The sequence below is a fragment of the Wyeomyia smithii genome, chromosome 2 (genome assembly GCF_029784165.1).
Source record: "Wyeomyia smithii strain HCP4-BCI-WySm-NY-G18 chromosome 2, ASM2978416v1, whole genome shotgun sequence".
Lineage (NCBI taxonomy): Eukaryota > Metazoa > Arthropoda > Insecta > Diptera > Culicidae > Wyeomyia > Wyeomyia smithii.
Genome location: NC_073695.1, coordinates 3,979,184 through 3,994,381, shown reverse-complemented (window position 1 = coordinate 3,994,381; position 15,198 = coordinate 3,979,184). Strand labels below are relative to the sequence as shown.

Below are 15,198 nucleotides of genomic sequence, written 5' to 3'. Positions count from 1 at the left end.
CGTTTCACTTTTCGCTTCACTCACCAATCTTTAGTTTTGCGACAATTTTCGTGTTTTTTTATACCCTTGCGTTTTCTCATCATTTCTATTTTGAGTCATTTTAAATTGATATTCATGTTAGTTTTTATTCTTATCAGGGATGTTACGGATGTGATTTCATAGAAATCTGCAGATGCGGACGCGGATATGTGATTACGCTGTTCAGCGCTACGTGATTTTAGGGGGGGTGAGTCATATCGAACGTTTCCTATCGTTACAAAGAAGGGAGGGGGTCTGAAATCTAGATTTTTAACGTTACGTAACTTGTGTACGACGCCTTATCACATTTTCAGTATATATTTTATTACGAGTCGAACGCCTCCATATTTCAGATTTTTAGTCATTTCCTATTTTTTCTGCTCAGTTGGTCACTTTGAATTTTATAGTGGCGTCAGGGCTTAGTTTCCAACCTCTGGATATCATCATTTGGCATTTGGTCACTTTAGGCTGTTTTTCAGAAACCGGAAGTCGTACCGTAAAACGGGGCGAATAGAAACAGTCTGCGATATATCTTGCAGTGTACAAAAAATACTATAATGTTCAGAATGAATATGAAAGTTTTAAAACATGGGTCTTGCCTCCCTTTATTAAGGGTGTAACGTCCATTTTGATACAATAAGTAATTCGTTGTTTTATTGAAAAAAATGTTGCATGTTTTTATTCACCCCGCAAGGGGGCGAATAGAAACACTCGCCAATAAAATACGTTTTCCTTGTTCTGATAGAAAGTTTTAGTTTTAATTTGGAGAAAACAGAACAAATGCATCATGTTTACTGAAATGAGAGGCAAGAAAACTATATAAAATATTAAAATAGTGGAAATGTTCGGTTTATTACTTCATGATTGTTATCTTATGAATGAATATGTTCTATTAGAGTCCTTATTAGGAAGAGAAGGACTCGGGGCCAAGGTAAGCATTTCCACCGATCTGCATCTTCCGGTGTTTCATCTAGGACACGACATCCGGGAACATTTTGTCTTGGTGGAACTGAAACCTTGATCCATATCTCTCGGGTCAGTCCATGTCGAGCATCATGCAGCAGATAAATAAGACTTTCATCACGTTTTTGGCAACTAGCGTGGTTTTCTACTGGATTGAAGTCTAAAGGTAACATCCGATTTATCACAGAGTAGTTGATTCTATATTTCGTAACCGCTTGACAAGAAACAGTTTTTTTTGCGTAAAATCTCAACAGCATCAGGCGGAGCGAATACGTTTTAGGACTTTTTTGTTGGTAAGTCCTGACCATGATGGGCTGATAATGCACAAAACATGTTCCAGACATCATTATACATATAAAACATTACAGCATTTCTCAAATCCACATGTTTTGGTACAAAAAATATCCGCTACGGCGTTGTTTCTCTTCGCCCCGTAATCTGTGAACCGCGAGTTTTCCATGAAACATAGGTAACGTGGTGATAAATACCTTACGGCAATCCTTTAATTCACCGTAAAAACTTGAAATGCTTAACTACCGACCCAGTATATCAAACGAACAAATTCTAAGTGAAGCAGAAAAAGTTTTTTGGTTCTCGGAAACGTTCAGTATTTGAGCCTCCATTTTGCAATTTTTTAAGCAAACCGACAGTAGTGCTGCTAACCCATAAATGGGTTTGCAGGACTTGTTTACTATTGAACTATCCAAGAAAATATTTTTTGCATGGTTTTTAAATGGAATCAAAGACTTAAAATCGCATTTCTCAAGTTCGGAAGTTTTGTTTCTATTCGTACCACTGTTTCTATTCGCCCCGTTTCAAATTTGAAAACTGCATCATTTGGAAGATCGTCGTAAAAACCAACATAAAACCACATATTATTGTTTATCACATTACTTGTATAGAATATTTTTGAAATTTTGTGCATATAAGAACAACATCATTGAACAGGAATGGAACAAACACTATGCAGCTTTTTACTAGAGGAAGCTAAACTGCTGCTACCACTATCACTGCTGATACCCACTATCCGTTACTGCTTAGTTAGGACTGTCCTAGTCGCCATTCACTAGTGAAATAATTCGTTAAACCGAAGCAGGATAACCCAAATAGTGAATTACAGGTTGTATAATTGTGTCGTCCGTGCTAGGATCATCAGAGGTTTGAGGTTTCCTGTATTTGGGCGAGTGCATAGATGATTCTCGAATCGATTGCTCCACCTAAATTGGTAAGCCACGTGGAATCTAAACCAAAAATAACTGAACTTACATTCTTTTTGATTCTCATAATGAACATTGTTCAAACCCAATTATACTAAGGTTTTTTAAAGCGAGGGATGCGTTTCACATTCGTAAAGAAAATAGACTCTGAGGTGAAAACATAACGAAGAAAACAGCTCTGAAATGTTTGAACTTTGTTTGACTATAATAGAAGGCCGAAATTCGAAAAAATAAAGAAATTAAATTTTTAGTATTTACACCAAAAATTGTATTTTTTTTAAACGAATATTTGATTAAACGTGCGTCAAATGAGGTCGATACCTTATACGTTTTTGAGTAATGAAGTGTAATTGCAAAGCCTGATTTTTTCTAACCGCGACGTTGGTTAAACAAGGTTCTTATCCGATTTTTTTTTCATTCTATATCTTCCTTCACTAGGGCATTTTCCTTTTATTACACTAGTTGACTAAAGCGTTAAAAAATGTTGCCCTTGAGCTCAAACTGGAAACTGGAAATGACCTTAGCAAGCTAAGAAGTGCGTCAAAAGGCCACAGAGTAATTGCTTGCCGAGTTCGTCGCTTCTACATTTGCATACGGGAAAAATCCATTTAAGTCTCTGGAAATTTTATGATTTTCCGACGTGACTAGAAGCACCAAAATTCACAAGAAAAGTTGAAAAGCTATAACCTTTCATTTTTTTTGTGTTTGAGTTCCTTTTTTAAACTTTTTAACCGTTCCTGTGAGTTTTTGTGCCCTTAGCCAGTTCGGGAGTGCGTAAAGTCTTCAGACCCTAATGAAATTTTCCCATTTGCAGGCTCGTTATTCTCCTCAATATGTGGAAAGAGCGGAGTTAAAGTTCACTGCACACTTCTTCAGCATGAGCGCTGCGGGGAATATTTTTTTGAACCAAACTTCTTTCTTTTGCTTCGTGCTGCGCTTCTGCCACTTAAAATTAACACACTGGCTGCTCACCTCCCAACTGTGCGAAACAAGAGCGATGAATCACACTAGTGAGAATACAAAGAAGTACATCGCGGTTAGGCTGTTCAAAAAAAATCGAGGTTGAAAAAGTCATGGTGCTTAACCTGCTTAGTTTTCCATCACATGTAAAAATGCCAATATCTCAGCCTCCCGATAAGTTCATTAAGCAGACAATGTGTGCAGCAGAGAAAGCGGAAAATAAGCGAACTGGAAATATGATACAGATTTGGAAAAATATATCGCATCCCGACGGGACTTGAACCCGCAATGCGTATCACATTTCGCTGCCGACTTATTCTATTATTCATCCCTAACTACACACACTGCTGTGCAAGCGTTATTTATACGACAGATAAGATAAGATATTAAGGATCTTTTTTCGTGTAAATTTTCGTCATAAATCACGCTGTGCAGTAAACATTTCAGTTCCTGACCGAATTTTTTTATTTGTGTTTTGGAGGATTTTATCTGAAAATTTTCTTATTCGCGATATTTAAATGGGCTCTGTGAGTCAAATAATTGTGTGGTGCCCGTGGTTCTGTGGTTAGCGATATCGGTCGGCTAGCTCTCCCACACGGTGGTGATATCGGGTTCGATTCCCGATCAGGTTAAGGATCTTTTCGAGCTGGAAATGTTATCAACTCAGCACTGGGGCACGGTGTATCGTTGTACTTATCCTACAACATGCAAAATGTGCCGAAAACAATATCGAAAACGAATTCTCTCAACTAATCTAGTTGATCGAGACCCCATTGTTTCCTCAGGCTAGCGTGCGATATTGTTGTTTGAGTCAAATAACTGAATGCGATGCTGAACTAAACCATGCAAAATATTCAAAAACAACCCCACAAAAAATATACGGAAAAATGTGGGAATCGATCAAAGCTGCAAAAAAAATTAAAAATCAGGTTTTTAAGCTTGAAAAAGTCATTTTTCATAAATAACTTCTGGGAACGTGTAAATATTTTATTTAGAAATTCGAAATATTATATGAATGAAAAACGCAATTTACTTTCCTACCTAGATGCTTCCCTCATTTGATCAATGCTCAAGAGACACACTGTAAAAGCACTGCAGTGAGCTCTGTTTATAATCTCTGAAGAGAGATACTTCAGAATCCCCCCCCCCCTTTTTTGTAAGCATCTTCGATACACATGATGCGCTGCTCTCTCGCAGGAAGTGCGTTGATTTGCTTACCAGTGCGAGAACAGTTGTTTTCGCAGTAAAAGATATTCTCTTACACGCTAGTGATTCTCTGAGGGGAAACGATAAGCCTGTTTATAAGCCAACGTAAAAGCAACGAACCCGGTAAACAATTACTCTGCGGCCTTTTGACGCACTTCCGAGCTGGAGTTTACAAGCAATAATCTTCCATATGTTTCCAGTCTGAGCTTTAGGGCAAAACTTGTGTTGACCTATTTTTTTAGTGTTGGCTATTGTCTTGTTGCCCTAGCATATATCTGATATTCAATTCATATTACAGGTCGGACTCGATTATCCGGAAACTCGATTATCCGGAATTCGATTATCCGGAATTTTAGACTCGATTATCCGGAATTTTGTTTTTTTGGTGTCCGTTTTCAATTTTTATTCCGAAATTTTGTCTTCACCATCCCTTCTGGCATATTTGTTACCATTTAATTAAATTCCGGCATGTTTGGGACATGTTCGAATTAAGTGAAAATAATCAATGTCCCATTTATTTTTTTTGCTTCTCAAGATTTTACCCCTTTTTGCCTCAGAAATAACTGCTGGTTACGCCACTGCATCATACAAGTAATCAAAGAAAAGAAATATTTATTTTATGTTCGTTAATCGCAAAATTTAGGTATTTTTTGTGTGATTCGATTATCCGGAACGAAAAATTTTTTGATGTTCCGGATAATCGAGTCTGACCTGTACTTTCATATTTTTTTCGCTTTTACCAAATATTCCACATGTTTAATTTTTTTTAATTGTTTAATTTATTCTCCCCCAGATGGTCTCGAGGTACGATGCTGGCCTAACAAGCCAGTCGTCGTAGGTTCGAGTCTCGACACGGGAAAGACTGTTAGTGTCAGTAGGATCGTAGCGCTAGCCCCGCAATTGTCCTGTACACTGAACAGTCGGTGGCAAAGTCTGTGTATGAATAAACAGAAGGTCAAGTTCCGAATCAGAATGTAGCACCAAAGCTTTGCTTTTTTTTAAATTTTTTTAAACCAAAACAAACCGTCCATCTGCTTTTTAACCGATGAAAAATCACTATTTTATGCAGTAAATGAAAATGTGATCTACCACTTTTGTTTTTGCACTTTTTTTGCTGTGTATTTTTGTGTAAAATGCATAATAATGGTCTCAACAAACCTCCTTCTGCTACTGAAAAATGTTACTGTGATGTAAAAGTATTGTATTGAAACTGGGTTTGCATATTTAGTAAATATTGTTCGTAAGCTTGTGAATTGCGTGTGGAAAAAGAGAAAGTTATATTAATTACCATTATTTGATTGAAGAACTCAAACAAAACTATAATCATGCAGAAATATTTTCAACCAAATATGTATGGAATACATAAAATAAAAAAAATGATGGTGTGTGCCAAAATGTACGAAAGCTTATGAAATAACATACCACGCACTCAAACTGAAGAACGTTTCTCATTTTTTTTTCTTTTGAGTGAACCTGTGAAACATCCGATCTAGACAACATTTTTATTGTGACTTAGTTCCAAGCTTGAAACACCGTCCGTCATCACTTAACATAAGCGCCTACTCATACATATACAATGGCCATCAGTCTCTGTAGATTAATCAACAAATTGAGGTAGACAACCACACTTGCTGCGATGATAGCGGGACGATAGCAGCAAAATAACTTCACACTAGTACCATTAACGGATGACGAATCAAGTTGTTCATCCTATACACACAGCAGTCATCTGACTATATTGCTGTTTGTTTCGCAAATTCCTTTTAAATTGGGCAGGCTTGGCCTCTTAACGACTCAATATTTTTCTGAACTGTCTTAGATTGCCTCAATTACGTAACACGACAACGGAAGTGTTAGTTTGTTTTCTGTTTACGATTTCGTCTACAGACAATTAGTTTTACTCTTCGAAAGACGAAAATTGTCACTTTCCACACTAAATATATTACCGCCAGGATAAAACTAATCACATCAAGCGAGTGAAGTTGCCAAAAGTTCAAATCCACCCCCTGATAGCGCATGTGGGGCGATCCTTTGTATCGTAATACATACTCCACCCAGTAGCAGGCCAGCTCCAGTGCACTTTGCGGCCTGTCGCGAAAAACCATAGAAATTTCCTTCGCCTTCTTGTTAAAGTTTGGCTCGTTCAGCAACCGTCCGATAGCATGCGCAAATGACTCTTCACTGATTTTATGATAATCCAACTCAATAGCCCACCCTTCCACAACCGCCGCCTGAACATTTCCTGACTGTTCGGCAAACATCGGCATTCCCAGCACGGGGACCCCGTGATAGCGAGCTTCTGCCATTCCACCCAAGCCACCGTGAGACACAAACAAAACCAAGTTTTTGTGGGCCAAAACATCACTTTGCGGCAGCCACTTTTTTGTCATCACATTCGCGGGTTGATTTGGCAACTCTTCGGTTTCCCACTTGAACAGCACGCGTTGCTTCAACCTGCTCAGTGTTCTGACAATGATGTTTAACTTTTCCTCTGGCATATCGGCGGATTTTAGATTCGAACCTAAGCAAAAGTAGATGGCACCATGTTCGGCTCCGTCCAGCCACTGTTGAATTTCCTGCGGCAAAGGATCCGTGCGGGTTTTAATCTGCAGTCCACCGACTTCAATCACGTTCGGAAGGTACGGTCGCGGTGTTCCGGCCGAGAAGTGACTGTTTAACAGAACCAAGGAAACATTTTTAAGAACCGCATCGTAGCTAGGATACTTATCAGGTGGAAAGTTCCATTCATAATATTGTCTCTGATAATAACGCGCGATAGACATTGTTAAAATTTCGGCTGTTTGAATTATGAAGTTTCTGAGTCGATTTCTAAAGTTCATGTGAGCAACTTTTCCCATCACCATATGCGGTACCGCAGCAATGGCCAGCGGATTTCCGACCAGATCAGCCGTCATCGACGAAAGCCCGGCGGTGAAAAGAACTACGGTCGGTGCTCCAAAGTGTGGGCCCAATCCGAGGACAAAGTCCGGCATAAACAAACCCACAATCACCAGATCGAAATGTTCCGACTTCAGCGCTAAAAATTCTGGATCGTTTAGGGTACGATTCGCTATGTTCATCATGTTCATAAACAACTGAGGCATCGACTTCCACAGGTTGGCCGGCTTTTCGAGAAAACTCCTAGCCAATTTGCTGGTGAAGTCATCGTTCGGGACCACCACTTCTCGATAGTTGGGTACCGGTTTCGACATTTTGTACGAGCTGACCATCGTGACCTATAGCGAAAAAAACAGACAGGAAATTAAAAAGCAGGATTTTTTTTTCGACACCATTGCTCACTTGATGACCTCGTTCGGCTAAACCCTCCAGCAAGGCTTGACTGATCATCAGGTGGGACCGGGTTGGGCTCGGGTGGAGGCACAGGATCTTAGACCCGACTGTGCCACGGCGTTCCAGCAGCAGCAGCACGCAGAAGAGTATAAATAAATTTTGTCCGACCTTCATGACTGTTCGCAGCGATAAACACCACTAGAGTGAAACGTCGAGAGGGAGTAAATATTTATAACACAGACAGCTTAGCGGTATAGAACGAATACCATTCTGGATGTCAGTGTGGGTATTGTTGCGAGCTGGTTTTGATGATTAAACGTTGTCGCGAGAATAGGTTTTTCTGATAACATACAGATTTTTTGGAATGTGTTTTTAGGTTCACAAATTGTAACTAAAACTGTGATTCAATTTTTAATAAAAATAAATGCCAAACTCAAGCACTGAGTTAGTTTAGCCTAGTGTGAAAAAAAAAATACAATTATATCTTAATACTTCTTTTTTAATTTCGAGACACGGTTAGCGTCTGCAGCTTTCTGTTTTTGTTTTTTCAATTTTCTGAGCAATACGCCCAATATCTTGAAAACCACAAACGGCACTGCCACCAAGAACACCAGCACATCCAGCAAACTTCGCTGCCAGCGATTCAAATCAGCACCCTGATAGTGCAAATGTCTTGCGCCCTTATGACGCACCACATACTCCACCCAGAATGTTGCCAAATCCAGCGCACTTTGCGGTCTATCCTTGTATAGCGTTGCCATATTCTGGATTTTTTGAGTATACCTCTCACTACCCAACACTCGCTCGATAGCGCCCGTCAATGCTGACTCAGTTAGATTATCAAATGAAACTGATTCACCCCAACCCTCCTCCACGACTTGGGCCACGTTGTGGTCTTGATCGCCGAACATGGGAATTCCAACGATCGGTACTCCGTGGTACATGGATTCTGTTATACTTCCCAGCCCTCCGTGGGTGATAAATAGCTTCAGGTTCCTATGGGCCAGAATGTCATCCTGTGGCAGCCACTTGCCAATCAACACGTTCGCGGGTTTCCTTGGCATCTGGTCTGTGTCCCACTTCCAGATCACGCGTTGTTTCAATTTCCCAAGACTGCCAATAATCGCCTCGAATTTGTCCTCCCGAAGCGAAGAACTTTTGAGGTTCGAGCCGAAACTCAGGAAAATTACTCCATGTTCGTCCGCGCCATCCAGCCATGCTTGGATGTCCTGCGGAAGTGGATCGGGTTTGGATTTTATCTGCAAACCTCCGACTTCGATCACGTTCGGTAGCATTGGCCTCGGGACGGTTTGTGTGAAGTACGCGTTGCACAGCATTAGTGATATGTTCAGCTTCGCTTCCTCATACGTTGGAAATCCCTTCTCAGTGGGGAAATTGTAACTAAAAATTAGATGAAAAGTATTATCAATCCTGCACACAGTGAGGAATCAAATAACTCACTAGTAGTACGATTTAGTTACACTTTCTATGTACGTTATAAAACCTGCTTCAAAAACGCTTAACAGAGTATTTTTCACCAGATCCATGAAAGTCATCGGGTTTTTATTTCCAAGAAACAGATGCGGAACGGATGCGATTTCCTGAGGATTCCCGACAAAATTTACGACCTGGTTAAATCCAGCTGAGATGTACATGACAACTGGACACTTCAGCAGTGACCCTACTCCGACAATGAATCCGTTCATGAAGTATCCTAAGATGGCCAGATCGAAACGTTCCTCTCGAACCAGCTGTTGGAACTGGGGCGAATTTAACGTGTCGTTGTTGTAATCCATTGATATTTTAGCTACGACCGGCATCATTCTGAACATATTCCGACTGCCGCCTTGCATAAATTTCGACATCATGGTATCGAATCCGCTCTGGATGGGCACGTACACATCTCGATAGTTTTTTACCGGTTTCGATAGTGGAAACGCACTAACCATCGTGACCTTGAACGAAATATGACATCAACACACACACACACCTACTCATAGTTAATTAAACCACTCAAATCTACCTCATGCCCTCGGCTGGCTAAATGTTTCAGCAGCGTCTGTGGTCCCAGTACGTGTGATTTGCTACCAGTTGGGAACAAACATAGTATTTTTGCTGAGTTCACCACATCGGACAGCGCGATGACGATGATGGATGCGATTAGTAGTAGTATTGATGGCCTTTTACTGCGACTGGGAACCATTGTAAACAGAGTGTATACGATGGGTTCTTAGTAGGTATAGTTTTCGAGCAGAATGACTGACGAGAGCCGCTAGCCGGCGGTTCTTATCTGGCTGGAAATAAAACCGTTTTGTTATCAAGTTTGGTATTCAATAAACGATATCAGTATTCGTTGCTGCGACCCATGAAAATTGTCATAAGCTGATGTGATGATACGTCAACCTGAAAAATTAATTTATTTTGAAAACTGTTCAACTCCACGCGACCAAAACTGCGAAGAACAAATGACAAACTAATCGATCAAGAGACTTCATGATCATCTCATCTACTCACACTGCAACGCGTAACGCCCGAGAACGCGTTTCTCAATTCGACACAGTCGCGCGGCATTCATATATGTACTGGTGTTTTTCACCACAGAATTCGTCAGTATTCGATCTGTAACACCAACGCGAGCCGCGCCGGTTTGTTTTGGATGGATTTGTTTGTGTACATTCAATCTTTTATTGCCAACACACACTTGTTGAGCGCTGCGATCGTTGTTCGTCGTCCCGTTCATCGTTTGGTCCAGACGGTACCGTTTTGGCACGCCCCAGTGACGATCGTCTTATTTCATCGCGATAAAATTTTCACTTTTTATTGGATGTTTACAAAATACTGTATAAACTAAGCTGGTATATGTTTTATTTCTGTGATGTGATGCTGATAACTTTAACGGAAAATAGACCATCATGAATGTATTGAGTATTGTTCGAAATAATGAAAACTCAAATAAAATTTCTGAAGCATTTTTTCTTCAGAACTTTTCTCAATTTAAAAAAATGCAATATTTTCATTGATAAATCATTAATTAAATTTCAATTTATTTTCCCTTCGTATCCTACCGCAGACAACTTTTTTGATTTTGCCCAAAGTAAAGCGCGACAGCTTGTAAATCACGTACAACGCAACTGCCACAAACGCTGCAACGTCGATCAAACTGCGTTGCATAAAATTCAAGTCCGCCCCCAGGTAGTGTAAATGTTTCGCACCCTTGTGGCGCACCACATACTCCACCCAGTAGGTGGCCAAATCTAACGCACTGTGCGGTCGATCCCTGAACAAAGTGGCGATTTGTTTCACCCTCTCGGAGTACTTTCCATCGCTCAGCACCCGCTGAACGGCAGCCGTCAGTTTCGCTTCGGTCAGTTCGTCAAACGGAACCACTTCACCCCAGCCGTCGCGAACCACTTGTGCCGCGTTGGTGTCCTGATCGGCCATAATGGGAATTCCTACGATCGGTACCCCGTGGTACATCGCCTCCGTTACGCTACCCTGGCCGCCGTGGGTGATAAAAAGTTTCAGATTTGTATGCGCCAAGATGTCATCCTGCGGCAGCCATTTACCAACCAGCACATTCGCTGGCTTACCAGGCATCCGATCCGTGTCCCACTTCCAAATCACGCGTTGCTTCAGCTTACCGAGAGTGCCAATGATTGCCTCAAGTTTTTCCTGCTGAAGCGTTGAGCTTTTCAGATTCGAACCGAAACTCAAGAAAATCGCTCCATGCTCTTCCGCGCCATCCAACCATGCTTGGATTTCCTCCGGCAGTGGATCGGGTTCAGGTTTTATTTGCAGACCTCCAACTTCGATTGCATTCGGTAGCAAAGGTCGAGGAGAAGTTTGGGTGAAGTGGGAATTGTACATCAGCAGTGACACGTTCAGTTTGGCTTCTTCATAGGACGGGAAACCTTTCTCCGATGGAAAATTGTTACTGAAAAAGTGACGGATATGTTAGATATAATTAAAAAGAATCCTGTTTTTTACTTACCGATAGTATATCCTCGATTGGTACTGAATGTACGTGTGAAATAATGTTTCCATCAAATTTAAAACAACATTCATCAGCCGATCGAAAAAAGTCATCGAACTTTTTCTTCCAAGATGTGCTTGTGGCACGGAAGCAATTTCCCGTGGATTTCCAACCACGTTTACAAGCTCGCTAAGTCCAGCGGAGTAGTAAAGAATCGTGGGACACTTCAACAGTGGCCCCACACCAACGATAAAATCGTTCATGAAGAAGCCCAGAATGACGAGGTCGAATCGCTCCTCCCTTATCAACTGCTGAAACTGGGGCGAATTCAAACTCTTATTGGTATACTCAAGGGAAGCTTTGATTGCTGTGGGTATCATGGTGATCATACTTTGATTGCCACCCTGCATTACTTCTGCCATAATAGCTGCGAATTCATTCTCAGCTTGTACGTAAATGTCTCGATAGTTTTTCACTGGTTTCGTCAATGGAAACTCACTAACCATAGTGACCTAAAATGGTAACAGAGCCAATTATTAGAGATTGAACAAAACTAATTATCACGCACCTCATGACCTCGATTGGCTAGGTTCTTGAGCAACCTCTGGGGTCCCAAGACGTGCGATTTGCTTGGCGATGGAAAGAAGCACAAAATTTTTGCCGATTCCACCTCATCTGGGAAAAGAACAGTCGCAGCAACGATCACTGCGATCGATAGTAAAAAGCTGCAGGATTTCATTCTGTCCACTGATGGCACCATGAAGTGACTGGCAAATAATGTCCAGTGCTCTGCTTTTTTGGACAAACTTGAGGGTTTATCAGTTAAATCATCTTTATGCTTGGCAGTGAGCGTGACAAGCTGTATCTTATCAACAAGTACCAGACAGTTATTTATATCTTGAATCGACTCAAACATATGATACGTTTGTTGTGTCTGTCTGTATGATGACTGCAAGTGGATGTATTTTAGTACAAAAGCAGCGAAAGTTTTGTGTGCATTGTAATGCAGATTGTTTGCGTCATAATGCGTGATAATCAACAGACCTAATTGGATCAAATATGTTTATACTTACACTCGGTTTACGGGGTATCCACTATAATGAACTTAGACATTGGGTAATGCTCGTAAAAGTTTTGAGAAACATTTTCCTGGTAATTAAATTAATTGTTTTCAAGAAAACATTGAAATAATATAAAAAAAAGCAGAAAATATAAATCGATGAAAAATAATGCTAAATTGGCTGTTATTATTTTAATTTTACAACAAAAAAATGCAAATAACAATGATCGACAAAAGCAAAAAAAAATCCCTAAAGCTCACACTAGAAACAAATGCGAGGTTCTAGTTTTGTAACGACTCCTGTGAATTCTTTAGCCCTAGCAAACGTACAAGTGCGTCAGAAGACCACAGAGTATTTGCTCGCCAGATTCGTCTACACGCAGAAAAAATAACTATTGAGTTCCATAAGAACCCCTTATGATTTTGCGCCACAAGGATTCCTTTTAGAAGTCATAAGTTTGTCTTATGAAATGGAGGGGAAATTTTATCCTCGACTACTAACAATTTTCATAAGTCATACTTATAAAATTTATTGGTCGTATGTATGCATGTTATAAGAACAGACATATCAAAATCATAGCTTTTCAATATGAACTCCATGAAGAGATTGATATGAATATCATTAGTTGATTGTTATAAAGCTCATAATTGCTGCCATGAAATTTATAATACCAGGGTATGTTAACATGTTTTGTTAAAAAAAAAACTTTTTTACTCTTGATCTTATTTAACAAATATCGCAAATATGTAATATATAGGTTTTGAAATTCGGGAAACAAGTTCGCCTTTGATTTCTCCTGCCGAATGTCGTCAGCGTTGTCCTCTCTAATGATCACAAGATTTAATAGTCGCTAGAATAAATATAGATGACATGATGTAATGGCAGAATTTGTAGAGAGGTACTTACAGTTTTTTTGCTCCAATTTTCAACAACTGACACCAGCTGTGCAAATTTCAGCTTAGCTTTATCCAATATCTTAAAACACTTATCTGACGGTGCACTAGCAATAGGAACAAAAATTCTGGTCTGCCATTTTGCAGATTTAATAAGCTATGACTATGGAATTTTCAGAATGTTGACGTTAATGAAAATCATAAGTTACGCGTATGGGATGCATATTAGACTGGGACACAGTTGTATGGGAAAAAAGCGTTGGTGTAATTTTTTCGCTCCAATGCACTTTTCGTGTTCCTTATGGGTCCTGTAACAACTGTGTAATTTTTCAGATCGATCGGTGGAACCCCTGATTTGCGCCCGATTTTTAAAGCTTCCATACGATTTTATATGGGAAAATCCACTTTTTCAAAACTTATCCTCTAGAAATTTCCAGTTGGCTCCTAAAAATATACCAATACATGATATTTGTAGGAAATTTTCCTGGAAATAATTCTTCTGAAGACTGTAAGGCGCTACAAAATTTGTAGAAAAAGTTATTCACCTTAAACTGATCGAATGTCTGACGAACGGCTCAACATTGAATTTTTCCAGCAACACTGCTGCAGCATGCTGCTGTTGCAAACTCAACAACGTGATGAGAAACAGCTTGAAAGCGTGATTTTTTACTCATAGTATCTTCGGAGAAAATACTTAGAATATCAATCCCTATATTTTGATAGTATTCGTTGTGTGATTCATACCCCTAAAAGTGATAAGTCAGCTTTCTAAACACCCCTACGTAGTGAAAAACATTTTCGTGTGGGATTAAGCTTGAAGGTATGATATTTTGCTCACGTTATCTGCATTATCGGAGAGCTTGCTTAAAATATTAATTATTAAGTTTTAATGTAGATTGATTACTCCCCCTAAAAGAGGGAAGTAAACTTTCTAAACACCCACGTCGTGTGACTCTGGTGTCTTTCAGAAAAGAGTTTGGTAGATACATAGTTACAATTTGTGCAGATACATGGCTGGCAGGTCACTACGAACCACGGTAAATGAAGTCTATTGAAAAAGAGAAAAAGAGAGTATTGATCTTTGGGCGGGATGTTGGTTGAGCGGGCACCAAGGTGGGCCGCTGAAAGATCCGAAACAACTGGAAAAGGGTAGGTTTTCAAAGTTTTTCTTTAGCTCCCCGTGTTGATTGCAAACCGCTGCCTGTTGAAAATGGAAACATCTTTGGCTCCAACTTAATTTTTTAATACTGATAATTATTGCAATTTAAATTGGTTAAAACATATACGAAAATTCAACAAAAAAGGTTATCACCTTTCAATATTTCAGAGGCTTTTGTTGTCTGTGGGATTCGACAACTTGTAGCAAATAATTCTGTTGATCGGGATCTTTTGTTATTTTGTTGTTGTAGTCGCTGACAAGCTTCACGGCCCTTTCTGCAAAATCATTCACTACTGCAATTGCCTTCACGCGTTCTTGTGCTTCCAGATATTGTTTATTTGATTGCCATTTTTCAGGTTTTTCTTTAAGAAAGTCCGTTGAGATTTTCATGATTTCGAAAAATCGTTTCGTTGCCTTTGTTACAAAGTTAGAAAGTGTAGAGTTTTTCTGAATGTTA

General features: G+C 39.8%; 4 protein-coding genes across 12 annotated transcripts in view; 1 reads left to right on the top strand and 3 right to left on the bottom strand.

Moving 5' to 3' along the window:
- LOC129725556 (serine/threonine-protein kinase N) overlaps positions 1–15,198 on the top strand; it is a 162,430-nt gene that overhangs the window by 115,030 nt on the left and 32,202 nt on the right. The gene's annotated exons all lie outside the window — the stretch shown is intronic.
- Positions 2,453–8,108, bottom strand: LOC129725563 (UDP-glucosyltransferase 2-like). Its single transcript, XM_055681560.1, has 2 exons — positions 7,665–8,108; positions 2,453–7,600 (listed from the first exon to the last, which is right to left on the bottom strand). Exons 1-2 carry the CDS (start codon positions 7,827–7,829, stop codon positions 6,218–6,220), a joined length of 1,548 nt encoding a protein of 515 aa, XP_055537535.1. The 5' UTR covers positions 7,830–8,108; the 3' UTR covers positions 2,453–6,217.
- On the bottom strand, positions 8,054–10,213 carry LOC129725561 (UDP-glycosyltransferase UGT4-like). The gene is made up of 3 exons (XM_055681558.1): positions 9,679–10,213; positions 9,117–9,610; positions 8,054–9,056 (listed from the first exon to the last, which is right to left on the bottom strand). The coding sequence occupies exons 1-3, from the start codon at positions 9,856–9,858 to the stop codon at positions 8,141–8,143; spliced, it is 1,590 nt and encodes a 529-aa protein (XP_055537533.1). The 5' UTR covers positions 9,859–10,213; the 3' UTR covers positions 8,054–8,140.
- Positions 10,666–12,411, bottom strand: LOC129725560 (UDP-glucosyltransferase 2-like). The gene is made up of 3 exons (XM_055681556.1): positions 12,197–12,411; positions 11,647–12,140; positions 10,666–11,589 (listed from the first exon to the last, which is right to left on the bottom strand). The coding sequence occupies exons 1-3, from the start codon at positions 12,386–12,388 to the stop codon at positions 10,683–10,685; spliced, it is 1,593 nt and encodes a 530-aa protein (XP_055537531.1). The 5' UTR covers positions 12,389–12,411; the 3' UTR covers positions 10,666–10,682.

Bases quoted from the DNA above. Each gene is read 5' to 3' on its own strand.
- LOC129725560 (XM_055681556.1), bottom strand. From the start codon at position 12,388: ATGGTGCCATCAGTGGACAGAATGAAATCCTGCAGCTTTTTACTATCG. The intron at 12,141-12,196 runs GTGCGTGATAAT...TTACCATTTTAG, and splicing joins TAGCCAATCGAGGTCATGAG to GTCACTATGGTTAGTGAGTT. The intron at 11,590-11,646 runs GTAAGTAAAAAA...TCACTTTTTCAG, and splicing joins CAATCGAGGATATACTATCG to TAACAATTTTCCATCGGAGA.
- LOC129725563 (XM_055681560.1), bottom strand. From the start codon at position 7,829: ATGAAGGTCGGACAAAATTTATTTATACTCTTCTGCGTGCTGCTGCTG. The intron at 7,601-7,664 runs GTGAGCAATGGT...TTTTCGCTATAG, and splicing joins TAGCCGAACGAGGTCATCAA to GTCACGATGGTCAGCTCGTA.
- LOC129725561 (XM_055681558.1), bottom strand. From the start codon at position 9,858: ATGGTTCCCAGTCGCAGTAAAAGGCCATCAATACTACTACTAATCGCA. The intron at 9,611-9,678 runs GTAGATTTGAGT...ATTTCGTTCAAG, and splicing joins TAGCCAGCCGAGGGCATGAG to GTCACGATGGTTAGTGCGTT. The intron at 9,057-9,116 runs GTGAGTTATTTG...TCTAATTTTTAG, and splicing joins GTAACTAAATCGTACTACTA to TTACAATTTCCCCACTGAGA.